Below are 13,603 nucleotides of genomic sequence, written 5' to 3' on the forward strand. Positions count from 1 at the left end.
TAAAAACCAGAATGACTTTTACTGTGTAAGAAACTAGTGCTCCTTTTACTCTGTGCAAACAAGCACTTGATGAAGGTCTCCTCCCTGGTGGCCATGTGAGTGTGAAGCAATCCTCCCCTGTATTTGGGGTCCCTGACCTAATGCCTGGATAGAAAGGAGTCTGTTGACAGCCATGAGCTGGACAAAGGGTCTATTTGGAAGAGTATACTACCTGATGGGTTGCACCCTCACCTCAAATCCTTTGTTGTTGTTGTTTTTACGGTCTAGTATTTATGTTTCTGTAAGAAAAGAATTCATCTTGCTTTTTTGATTGTGAAAGAAACCTAGTTTTAATTGAGAAAGAAATGGGAAATACAGAAAACTACTAAGTACATAAAAACAGTTTTCCAGTGCAGGCACTTGGTGAGAATCACTGCCCTGGACCTGGAAGAGCTATTGCAATACTTGTTATTTTAATTAAAATGAAGCGCTTCCCTCACATCCTGCCCTTTGTGTAGAGGAGGCGTAGATTTGTTTTTCTTTTTCAGGAAACATAGTGCCTGTGTCCAAGTGCACTGCTGCTCCCTGGGCAGACTCTGGAACATTATCACAATTGCACGTAGGAGCAGTCCAGGAAGCCCTGCTTTGGAGAAGCCCTTCAGGGGCTTGGAAGGCACAGCAAGTTCTCAAAGTCCGCCACCTGGTCGTGATGGGAGGGGCTCTGGAGGGAGTGGGGGGCAGAGCATGGGAGAAGGATCCCAAACAGATCTGTAGAGTGCTTCATGGAACCAAGGCAGACCTGAAATCCAGAGGCACCCATGAAGACCACAGTGGATACCCATGAAACACAGTGGCAGGGCTGGTGATTCCATGTCCCTCTGAGCCACACTGCCTTACAAGGTAAACTCATTTGCCTGTTCTCAAAATCCTAGAAGTAGTTGCCAATTAGGTTCCCACATTATGGATTAAAAGGCTCATCTTTCTCCTAGGTAAAAAATGCCAACACAATGGGACCCAGTGACCCCCATCAGAGAGAGCCAGAGAGTTCCAGTCCAGGATGTTTCAAAAGAACAGAGCTGGTGTGCAAAGCACAGAGCCCAGCAGCAGGCCATCACTAACAAGGCTGCACCCTGCTTTTCTGCTGTGGTCCTCAGTGTATACCCTCAGCCTGATAGTAGGCGTGCAGCTCCATCTGGAGATGCTCCTTCCTCACACTTGCAAGGCAAATTTGTGAGAACATCTTCAGTTTTGAACTATCAACAGCCTCAACCTAGTGCTAGTAATTTTGCCTCCCTGAAGCTTTAAGACAAAAGTTATTTTTTAAACGAGTGAGGCTGAGAGCATACCCCAACGGCAGATACGAAATTTATAAGAGTTAACAGGAGTTTACAAACCTCTTGACAAGCTAAGTATCTGAGCTGAGCCATTCATCTAGCTTTGACTTGTCTAAACACACATCTATGGTAGTGGCAATATTTCCTCTTTTCCATGAAAAATTGCCTAGTACCGTTCTATATTTAACCAGTGCTAAGTCTGGAGTTGTAAAAAAAAAAAAAAGATCAGGAACTCGGAAATACGAATCCAAGGAAGCCACCAGGTCTGATGTCCCTTGTGCACAACTGCTTTAATGTCTATGGAAGCACACATGCTTCCTACATGTGACCAGGGCCCTGGGTGGCAGAGACCTGAGTGGCAGTTGACGCTAACATTGTGTTCCATGTCTGAGTCAGCCATCCTAGTGAGTACTGATGTGCTCTGTATGTGGCCAGGAATGGAGGAATTGTTACCAGAGCAGGAAGAAGTCTCTATGGCCATCAAAGTCAGTCATATTGCTACACGTTTGCACAGAGGCAGCCCTATTCAGACACATACAAAACAGACAGGCAACTTCCCACAGGCATCTTGACAAGGTTCTGAATTCAAAGGAAGCTACATGTTCAGGGGTCCTGGCCCTTCAAACCATCTACCCACTGGACCTGTATGCCAGAGAACAGTGAGGATGATGGAGTGCCCTTCTATATAGCAGCCAAGGATCTAAAAACCTGCTACATTTCTTCTGTGTCTTCCTCCTTCTGCTACCATTTAAGCTTCTACATTGCTTCCCATAGAGCATGCTTTAAGATTCATCAATGATGAAGCAGGTCAGGTCTCTGCTTTAAGTATAAGCATTCATATCTAAGGCCACATGTTCAGAGGCCTAGAGCAGGGTCCCTCAACCTTTATGAACATGTTCTTGACCATTCCTGGTCCTGTAGAACACAGGATAGCTGTGGTCTGTTGGCAAAGAGACCTGTGTGTGCTCTAGATAACATGCCCCTCTCAACACACTCCAGAAGTCACTAGAGTTAAGCCCACACTACTACAAACTGAGTAAAGATTACTGGCAAGAGCCTACTGTTAAAACAATTCTCAGCCTGCTGATCTGTTCACCGGTAACCGATGGGCTCTGAGGACCTAAAATGTACATTAAAACCAGTAAAAACACACAGTGAAAGCAGCAGGAAGAAGACACAGAATATTCAAAGATTCCACATAGAACAGGCGTCTTTCTATGGAAAGAATAAAGCTAATTTCCTTTACACACTGCATACAAACCACACTAGTACGACACTTATATCGAAAGAGAAAATAACCAATATTTGCATTCATAAGTAGGAGGAAGGCTTCTTAAACAAAATACAAAACCAGTACAAAACTTAACTACTTTGAATATTTAATTTTTTTTTCCTTACTTCAAAAGGTTCTGTTCATAAGCTGAGGCAGAAATGGCTAGAAGGTACATGCAACAGCATTTAAAGAACAGGCACTAATCTCCAGAGCGTGGAGAATGCTGAGAATTCACCAAAGAACAGGCGGCCCCTTAGAAACAAGACCAAAGATGTGAACAAGTGGCACAGATGTGAGGAACCCGAAGGGCCAGAGAAGAATTGTAACTAAATGCCCAACTTGATCTCTAAGCAGGGAATGGAAGCTTAGATGCTTCACATTCTGGGCCGACCTGATATTCAAAAAGTCTGAAAACATTGTGTGCGCCCACTGTGTTAGAAATCTGAACTTTGAGCATTTGACAGTTGTGGTGAGAATTTTGATTTCTTAAAAAAAAAAAAAAACAACTCAGTTATGTTAGGAATATGTATTTGTTTCAATCCCAGGTGTGAGACATGGGGCTGCTTCGGATTGTCCACAGCAGTGGACTATAATTTGCTCATGCTCTAGGAGGGGTGTGATTTTGCCAGCTGAAGACAGTTTACTTGTGGAATTCTGGGGACTCATACAAATGCCAGAGTCCTGAGAGGGGATGTAGGTACCCTGAAGAAGGTGGCTGCTGCTCCACTGCTACTGTGATCTGTCAAGTGGTCGTGTGCAAAGAGAGGTAGAAGAAATTGGATATCCTATCGGCAAAGATCAAATTTGCTCTAAGTTTGACGCCTCTAATAGTATGAAGTAAACTAAGGAGATCAAGACCTCAATCCCCTTTATCCTTCTTTCTCTCTTAACTACTGTTGGGGGTTTGGGAGGGATTGAGGTGGAGAAAAGAACCAATAAAGAACCAAAAAGCATGGTTACAGACAATACCTAGCAATTGCAAGAGCACATACCACACAACAACCCCACTCCCAACCGCGTGGCTGCGGGAACTCTTCTGCCTGAACTTCTTTCAGGATTCAGTAGCCAAGAAGTGTAGGGTATGAGCTCTCTGGTAGAGTAAGGAGATTCAGGAGAGAGTGGAAGGACAGGTGAATTGCAAAAACACATGCCATCAACCACCTCACAGTCATGATGCTTAAACATGAAATTCATTGCCAACACCCATGTTGTGAAATGGAAAATGTGCTCAATTCAAACTAGTAGTTATCTTTGGGGTAGAGGGTAATATGGGTGATGGGTGAGAGTAAAGGATCATAAGGGAGTTTCAGCTTTACTTTGTGACAGTCTTGAACAAACAGACCAAGTGCTGTTCTGGTTTAGCAGGAACGGGACTGTCACAACTGGTTTTTGATGCTGAACACCAAAGCATGTTTTCTGTAGTTAATTTCCTCCCAAAAGGTGAAGGTAAGGCACAGATAAAGGTAACCGAGCCTGCAGCTGGGTAATTTAGCTTCTAATTACACACGCGCGCACACACACACACACACACACACACACACACACACACACGTGCGCACACATGCATGCACGCACACACGTGCTTGCATGTGGACCCGTTAATTGAGCAGAACACTTACAAGCCCCTGTCATTCGGCACTGTGCTGACCAGTCAACAGCTGTGTAATGTACTCTAACTGATGAGCAACAGGTAGCCACATCCAGTGGGCAGCCTCCCTCCTCGCCCCCTCCACCCAGGGGCTACTTTTCAGAGAATGAGGTTTACAGAAAGGCCCAGAAAGCATCTCCCTAGGAGCCCTGCCCTAGGCAGGTCCCTTGGCATGCTGCCTGCCTCACAACAGACCTCAGTTCTGGCCTGAGCCACATAAGCAGCAGAGCAGACAGGGATGTCATTAAACCCTGGCCCTGCTCAGACACCTCCTTGGTGCTGGAATATCTGCCTGCCTGAGCAGTACTCACAGGAAACCGTTTCAGGAAGAAGCGTGGTATTCGCTGATTCTGTCTGAAAGTTTTGCTCATCAAGGGAACCCTAAGGTAGATTGTCTCCAGGGTGGGCTCCAGGGCACAGATCAGGGTGGTACAGAGCTAGGACATTTTAACGCAGATCAGGGTGGTACAGAGCTAGGACATTTTAACAAGTACACAATGAGTCAAAACTCACCCAAAATGATGAGCTCTGTGCCTCTACCCCAAGAGCAAGCAGAACTTTCAATGCTCAGACATGGAAGGAAAGACATCTGCTCCAAGGCCCATGCCATGCTGACTTTAGCCTGCTTCCCAGCATCCATTCCTCTTCTATGCCTTTTCTGTTCTGTCCACACCAATGCTCATACACTATAGTCTTTATTATTTATAACATCCACTCAGGTAATTACATAATGGCAGCAAGCTCAATGTGGGCAGGGATAGTTATTATTCTACATTAGAGAGGGCCACCCACATTCCTTTCTGTTCCTGAGGAACACCATGAAGTCTAATGCACAGGAAGGCAGGTCCCAGCACACGGACGGGAAGACACAAGTCACTCAGACCACAGGCTCTGGATAAGGTCATGATCACCTACCCATTGGATCCTCTTCTAAGAAGTGTCATACAGCTAAAGGACCGGAACCCTTCAGGTAGAATGTTGTTCTAATAACAAAGGAAACCATGAGGGAGCTGCTACAGCCACCATCCACGCTGGTCCTCTGAACCTGAACTCTGCATAGCCAGCAGTGTGCCAAAGCCCCCAGAGACCTGGCAGGCAAGTGGTGCAGCACTGGACCCATGAATGTCAGCCCAGTGGTGCTTCTTCTCGAGCAAGCCCCCACACGGCCATGGGCTAAGAAAGCCGACTTGGGGTCCCCACACTACAGAGTGCTGTGTGGTTCTGGTCCTGTCGCTGCCAGTTCTAGCCAGGAAAGACTTGGTGGACCCTGTCTGGGTAAACAATCAGCCCCAAACACCCAGACACTGACTGAAGAAGCAGTCTGAATCCCAGCTCATTCCAATGCCAGCTGCTTGGCCACACCACTGCTTTTAACAAGTGTGTGGCAGAAACTGTAACTGTCAGGTGCTTAGCACAGCACGTGTCTGAACATCAGGAAAAGGCTTTGGCCCATGTTGCTATAGCAACAGTACGGCTTGGTCACGGAGAACTGGTCAGGGCTCCCTTAACCCCAGGAGTGACCACCATCCTGGGCCACCCTGCCTCTGCCCAGCAGCCACAGCAGACACAGATCTATTTGCCCACCCACCTGGCACACTAAACCTTCTGGGGTCTGCGAGGGAATCCTCTTCCTTCTCTTTCCCCTTTTTACTCAGATGACTTCAACAGCCGACCAGGCCTGCACTGGGCAGGTGCTGGTTGCCTGTCCGAGCACAGCCCACTTCCTTCTGTAGTCAACCCGTGGCTTGAACATTTCCAAAAGTGGCTTCTGGCACTTTTCCAAGAGCTGCTTTCCCCATCAGCCAGCAGGCGTCTGCCTGGAATCCTGAGACTCCTGAGACATCACTGGCAGTCTCCACCCTTTCGAGTTCATCACCAGTGCACAGGAATTTCCACTCTGAGTTTCCCCTCCTGGTGTCCATGAACACAGAGACTGAATGACCACTCCCCACCATGCAGCCCCAGGCATTCCTTAGATTCTGTCCACTGACCTGGACTTTCCTTTTTAAGAAGTCTCTGAGGGCGGTCAGCCCTGCCAACGCGGAGGTCTCCTGGGGCCAGCGGGATGCATGGCCTTTGGTTGGGGAAGTGAAGGCATCGCGCCCTGCTGGTGCATCTGCCTCTGAGCACAGACGACGTCCGGCCCGCTGAGCTGCAGGCTGCTCCTGGGCCATGCTGGCCACACTTTGGACACCCAGAAACTGCGGTTGCTGCCAGCACGGTGCCTCGGGCATGTAGAGGAAGCAGTACCCCTGGGGCAATCACTAGCATCCCAGGAGTATTCCCCTCCTTCGAAAACATGCAGCTCTATGGTGACAAGCTAAAGGAGGAACAGCACTGGGGCCTCTGTACCTAGGGACCGGCAGCAGAAGCTCTACTGGTGCCAACTGCCAGAGGATCAGAGTCATGCCTGGGACAGTGGCTGAACTTTGGAGGAGGCAAAGGCCACACCTCTGTGTGGTTGGAAGCATACGCTTGTCACTCACATACAGTATACACACGTGCACTCATACACATAAAGACAATGCCCCTGCCTCAGCTCAGCTCTGCACCCATTGGTGGAGAGAACGCAGAGCAGACAGCTCTCAGCGGCAGAAACTGCCTGTTCTTATTGATGACGCTGAAAAGCAGCATCAGCATTCCACCGCCTTCTGAAAGCATCAGGACCCTGACTGCCCGGCACACACTGGGTCTACTCTGCCTCTCCCACAGTGACCATGGGGGTCAGTCTGCTTTAAGAGTCGCTGTGAGATGAGCTCTTGGGTAGCAGACGTGAGTTCCCCACACACTAAAGGCAGAAGTCCAAGACCAAGCTCCTCATGGTCCTCCCTCCTTGGCTTTGCAGCCATGCCCTTTCCCTGTGTCCCTCTGAATGTCTGTACCCTAATCCCCCTGCTGATAAGACAAAACCAGGACAGCCTCAATGATTTTATTGTCTAAATCTCCCAAAGCAACCACTTTCTGGGGTCCTAGAGTTAGGACGTCAATAAAAATTGAGGGCCCGTGTCAGCTTTCTGCCATGGCAGAAGCCCTAAAGAGGGATTCCATGCAGTACTCATGTGGAGAACAAAAGGGGCTAGGCTGCCCAGAAGCCCAGAAGCCGGCTCTGCCTGTCTCAGGCTTTTCACACCCGAGGACACTCTCAAGCTTGCAAACTCTGGGTGTCACAGTGCAAAGTGATTTGGCACCTCTGGAAGTTGTGACCCTCTTCCCTATAACTGATGTCAGAAGAAGAGAAGGCATATGCCGAAGAGCCAACGACTTCCATGAAGGATGAACTATGTAACAGACTCTGTAGGGTAAAGACAGGGCAAAGTACTCTCAGGGGTCTTACACCATCCCAAGCCCTGAGCCAAGTCATATCCTGAATCTATACCTCACACCCTGTCATATCTGCCAAGACACATTCTCTTGCCTTCTGCCTCCACCCATTTCCCTACTGAGGGACCACCAAATAGGTGAATGTCTGTGCCTTTGAAAACATATTGGCAGTTAGCTGGGTAAATGCTAACAGAGTTCAAGGAAAGCCATTAAAAACAAAAACAAAAACAAACAAACAAACAAACAAAAACCAGGCATTCAGACTCTTGGTTTCCACAGAGCAAGCAGAACATAGCTCCATTACAATTAACAGACACTTGCTAAAAAAAACAGTTTGGCTTCTCCTGGGAAAGATATCATAGTAGAACAGTGAGGGCAAGAATAATTAAGGTCTAAACAGTGCTAGAAAATGCAAAGATTAGACAGGACTTTCTTCCTAAAGAGTGTGACACCCATACCTGACATTTGTATCCAAAAACCTTCCTCTACAGATCCCATCAATGCCTCATGTACTTGACTAGAAATTGCATCTAGTCCATGTTAATTATTTTAAATATGACTTTGTGTCTACCTTCAGATAGGGACTAGTCTGGTACAGCCACAGCCCAGGAACACCTGACACTGTGTTAGAAAGTTCATGCTGGAAAGAAGTGTGTGGAGCACCTTGAGATTGTTGGACAGACAAACAGACACTTTAGGACCTTAGTTTCAGATAAAGGAACTGGGACATGAGTATGTCTGAAGAGGTGATTTAGAACACACTGAAAGATAGACCTTAATTTTTAAGGAGTGCAGAGAGTGGAAAAGTAGAAAGAAAACTCTTAGGCATTTCACAGTGAGTGTGTAGAAAATGATTGCTTCAGAGGGTGCATTATTGAAGGGGTATTAAGGAACTACTAAATATTTAATAAATCCATCCTTACGGTAGGACTATAATGGATATGACTATATTCAGCCTTATGATACTGCTAAAGTCATACACGAGGACAAGTCTTGCCAGCAAACATTGCCTACTCAAATTCTTTTTTAAAGACAGACTTAGTCTAGTAGAGTTAACAAATTTCCCTCAAGGGCAGAACAGGGATCAGAACCCAGTTGCCCCACCACCAACTGCACACATTCCAATGCCTTATACAATTAACCTCATTCCTGATGGGGTTATTTTTAAACTAAACCAGAGAGTTACATACTCATTTTTCTGTGATTTTGTTTTCTTCTGACTCCACTTGCTGTGATGTCACAACCGTCCTGCTCCAGCCTATTGATTGTTGAGGCTGCAAGTGTGACATTTGTAAATGGCAGATATACACTTTGGGTAATTTGGCACATCATAATCCCTGCTCTTGAGACTTTGTCATTCTGCCACATGATGAGCAGACAAGCATTCCCATGTCTACCTTTGTGCACTGTTCTGTTTGCTGTGAACTTTGACTGCCCCTTGAGACTCTAAGATTTGTTCTTCAGCTCAGTCACTCAGGAGGCAAGAGCAAGGTCCCTTCTCCCTGTCTGTAGCACCAAAGACAAACTCCTCTTTTCTCCTTCATTTCTGGGTAGCGCCCTACTTACCCAGGACATGAGGCCAGATGTCCTGTATGTGACTGGAACCCTTCAGATTGATCATCATCTTTCTTGGTCACAGTTCCACTCCTGGATTCCACTAATGCCCAAGTGGACAAGTGTTCTTGGAATGGTCTCTGATAACAGTATCACATTCATCCAACTCTGTCCATTTTGAACCAAACTCATTACAAATTTTAGTTGTAACGTCAGAAAATTGATATCCAAAAAGACCCAACATTCCTCTAAAACATGCATAGTTCTTAGACATTTGTGTCACATGCGAAACACAAATGTCACATCTTCATATTTAAAAACACCATCTCTCTGTGGCCTAGCTCTGCTTTGTTCCATCATAGTCTACAGCAGAACAGAATGCTATAATTATAGTGAGAGCATCGCGCGGATGAGCCTAGCACAGAACCACACAAGGAGGTGTAAAATGTGGCCAGCAGGGACAGACCAAGCGCCTGTCCTCACAGAACATGTGTACTCTGTCATAAAGCTTATGTGAATGGGCTATGTCATGATAATGAAACCCAGCGCTGCATATGGTGGGCAACTCAGCAGGCACTGGTTCTCTGAAACTGGGGGGAAATGCACTGAGCTGTGGAGGCCAGTGATGAGATGGAGCCCTCGTAAGTTCAAGGATTAACAATGAGAAATATTGAGAGAGATCTGGACCAGACAGCTGTCAACTCAACCCAAGAACAATGACAAACCAAAACCATAAAAGACTCCCTTGCTTTGGCAGGAACTCTACCCATAATCCCCTCCCTTGCTGCCACTCATACTTATCACCTCTCCCCCAGAGCCCCAGCATGCAAGAACTCCTGCTCAGAGTTCACACAGTACCTGTTGGTACCAGCTGCTCACATGTCAATGAAATGCAAGGAGCTATTCTCATGTTGAGGTCTTAGTCTTATCTATATGTGTATCTGCTGCATTATATGACTTTATGATTACTCAGGAATGGCAGGCCAAGGGAGAAGAGATGACGGCTATTGCAAAGATAGTCTGTTACAGGGACAGTCCACAAAGAAGGCATCTAGATATGGGTTCACTCTTGTCAGCTTGTGTTGGGAGGCAAGATCCCAAGAAAGCCCTTCACTCTTCAGGGATTGGCTGGCCTGGAGGACAGCTCCCTCACCTTGGGCCAACTCTAACCTCAGAGCATAAGCAACAGACACTAGAATGGCTAACAGTGCAAGGTCTATTCCTAGTCTCGGGCTGTTAGCCATTGTGAACTGAAACAGTATTCACAGCCAGGGGTCCAGCCTTACTCTGTCATCTTGGCTGCAGTACCTTGGACAAGGAAGGGGATGTAGCCTCTTAGAGGACCTGGTCTCTTCACTAGAGCAGTGGTTCTCCACTTCCTCAATGCTGACACCCTTTAATACGGTTCCTCATGTTGTGGTGACCCCCAACCACAAAATTATTCCCATTCTGTTACTGTTATGAACTGTAACGTAAATATAAGTGCTTTCCAATGGCCTTAGGCGACCTCTGTGAAAGGGTCATTCAACCCCCCAAAGGCATCATGACCCACAAGTTGAGAACCACTGTAAAGGGGAAAGGCTGATTCCTGAAATCCCTTCAGTCCCTAAATTTTATAAGCATCTCCTGCTGCCTGCAATATAAAACATCTATATTCCTACCAGTCAAGGATCCCAAGCTCAGAGCCACAAAATTCTAATGAATACCGATCTCCTCCCCCAAAGCTGTGGTGCCTGATCCTAGATATTTTGTGCCTTTCTAGTAGTTTCCAACAGCCCCTGGATAAAGCCAGACTCTAAAGTGTCTGGCCGAGATGCCCCACCCTAGGGCTGGCTCCTTGAAGGAGGCTTTCCCATTTGTGTTTCAGTTTCTTCCCTTGCCTGCAATTCAGGTCATGGCACAAAGCATTATTCAGACGCACTGCACTGACTGAAGGGCCCTTGCAGAGAACATTGTTTGCAGCTGTTTACAATGTTTTCTTTCTGAGGCCTCTGGGGATGTGCTCTTGGGGCTCAGGCATGGACATAGATGTGTCTGCCTTCTCTCTTAGGGTTTCTTTTCTTGTTTTTCAGTGGGATTTTGTTTCTTGAGTCTATTCTGTCCAGGTTCTACTCCTTAGGGAGATACAAGCACCAGGCCCCACCTACACTCCTCTGCAAGCACCTGCCCTTTTAGATACCCATTGTATCTAGATATTCAGATACCCACCAGTACAGGCCAAGCGCCAGCTTCATCTTCCTGCCTTCACCTCAACAAGCACATGCTTATTATTTCAGCTCCGTATTGAGTGGGTTTAACCTTCTCTAAATCTCTGACCAGAAGATAAGGTAATCAGTGAGAAATAGTGCCAGAATCACAATGCTCCTTTAAGCTCCTTTAAGCACACTCCTGCCAGCCAGCTACCCTTGAGGATGCAACAGTTTAAGGGCTGAGGAAGATGAGGAGCCAGCACCCAAGGGCTTGTCCTGTCTGAAGGGGGAACATGCTACCTACTAGACTACATTTCAGTTTTCTTAACCCCAGAAGCACGGCTTTCATTTACCTCTTACGTTAACAGTATTAGTTTCGGGGTGCTTTTAGAGTGAGACATACGTTCAGTTTTATGTTCATGCGGAAGGATCTATAGATGGTATCACCCATAGGTCGGCATAGAACCATTCTTGTGCCCACTTACTGTGTGCTACTCCATAGAACTGACGCCCTCCTCACCACACGGACTGTTGGAAAGACCCTCTTTATTCTAAAGAGATTAAGGTTTGAAACTGATATCCCGTGGCTGTGATTTTAAAACCTCTTTCTGAGACTTTCTTCTTTTTCTTCATTGAATTTGTTTAAACAGGGTCTCAGCCTCAAACTCACTATGTAACCAAGGGTAAGTTTTAATTTCTGATCCTCCTGCCTTTATCTTGCCAGGGCCAGGGTTACAGCTGTGAGCCATTACATAGGGCAGCACTTTTCTTTTGTTTAAAAGACACACACACACACACAGAGAGAGAGAGAGAGAGAGAGAGAAAGAGAGAGAGAGAGAGATCTGGACGACACAAGTAAAGTGATTTCTCAGGTTGAGGATATAGCCCCGTCAGTACCATGTTTGACTATCACACACAAAGCCTTCGGTTAACTTTTCAGTACTAGATGAACGAGGCATGGGGGCACACACCTGTAATCCCAGCACTTAGGAGGCAGGAGCAGGAGGATAAAAAGTTTAAGGGCATCTTCTACCACACAGAGAAGTTTGAGGACGGCCTGGGTTTTATGAGCCCCTTCTCAGAAAAATTAATCAATAAAAATTAATTTATCTAACAAATCCAGCAAAAAGGCTGGGGGAGCCATTCAATAAGAACTGGGCTGGTTGTGATCTGCTGCGAACTAACTGGAGAAGGATGGAAATGTGTTTGGTTATTTAACTTCAACGTGGGCAGATAGAGGGGGGTTATGGGATGAGCAGCTCACTGAGTGGGCGCTGTCAGTATTGGGTCATGAAGTTCAGCGGGTGAACAGCAATGATGGCTGTGCAAAAGCATACAGCATTTGATGATGCCAAACAGGACAGAGCAGGAGGTAAAGGGAATAGTATATGTGAGTCTTTTTTTTTTTCTATACTAACAACTTTTTAAAGAGAAAAATAAGAGTCCATAATGATAAACAGATCCTGCTTCATTGATTAGCTCCACTTGACACTCTACTTTTTGTTAAGTCTCTAAGGACCACCCACCTACCATCTTCTCTTTCCCTTCCTTTTAAACTTACAGAGACTAGGGATGGCCCCTGGCTCTCAACTGTGAAACTACACATGGGGACATTTGAGTTGCCCGGGCTCCAACTCAAGAGCAAAAGAACTGGAAACCGATACAGCTATCAGCAGGTCCTGCCTGGAGCATCACGTCCACCTCCCACCTTCTCCCCTGGGCATCTTTCTTCTTCATAAAAGGAGGCATTTCATTCCGCCCCAGAAAGTAACCTTTTCTTTTCCTTGGCCCTCACTGGCAAGCTCTGTTCTCCTGGTGATTCCCATGAGGTCAACTCCCAGCACCACCCCTCCACTGCTACCATCGTGTGCCCCCTTACCTTTCTGAGAAACAGTTTTTGCAGTTTCCTGTGTGACAGCCTGATCATCTCTCCCTGCCCAGGGCTGCTTTTGTTCCACAGACGCTGGAGCCATTCTGACCACCGGGCAGCCGCCTCTTCCTTTATCACCTCCCTCAGTGCTGGGCCAGCACGTCACCCAGTGTTAGCAGCCACCCAGGCCACCTCCAGCCCTCCTCCTCCCTGCAGCCCTCTTCAGCGGTGGGCGGCCACCAAGGCCATCAGAGGAGGACTCCACCTCCTAGGCATCAGCTGGATGGCTGCGGACAAAACCCAGCTCTGCAAACTCCAGAAGCATGGGAAACAGCAATCAGCCCCAAGGCACCGCTCTGCCTGTGAAGTGCAGGCTCCTCACGCTGCTGCTCGGAATTCACACAGGAGTTACAGCATCTGGCAGAGTCCATCAGA

General features: G+C 47.0%; 1 protein-coding gene across 2 annotated transcripts in view; it reads right to left on the bottom strand.

The window, feature by feature from the left end:
- The window catches only part of Rps6ka2 (ribosomal protein S6 kinase A2), a 277,507-nt gene that overhangs the window by 206,694 nt on the left and 57,210 nt on the right, over positions 1-13,603 (bottom strand). The window contains exon 1 of one of the 2 annotated variants that reach the window (XM_060373462.1): positions 13,178-13,240. The exons of the other annotated variant lie outside the window; for it this stretch is intronic. Within the exon in view, the coding sequence (XP_060229445.1) occupies positions 13,178-13,225 (48 nt within the window). The 5' untranslated portion in view covers positions 13,226-13,240. Of the gene's footprint in view, positions 1-13,177; positions 13,241-13,603 lie in introns of those variants that run through there. 2 annotated transcript variants of the gene reach the window in all.

Source organism: Meriones unguiculatus, chromosome 20, assembly GCF_030254825.1.
Source record: "Meriones unguiculatus strain TT.TT164.6M chromosome 20, Bangor_MerUng_6.1, whole genome shotgun sequence".
NCBI classification, from domain to species: Eukaryota; Metazoa; Chordata; class Mammalia; order Rodentia; family Muridae; genus Meriones; species Meriones unguiculatus.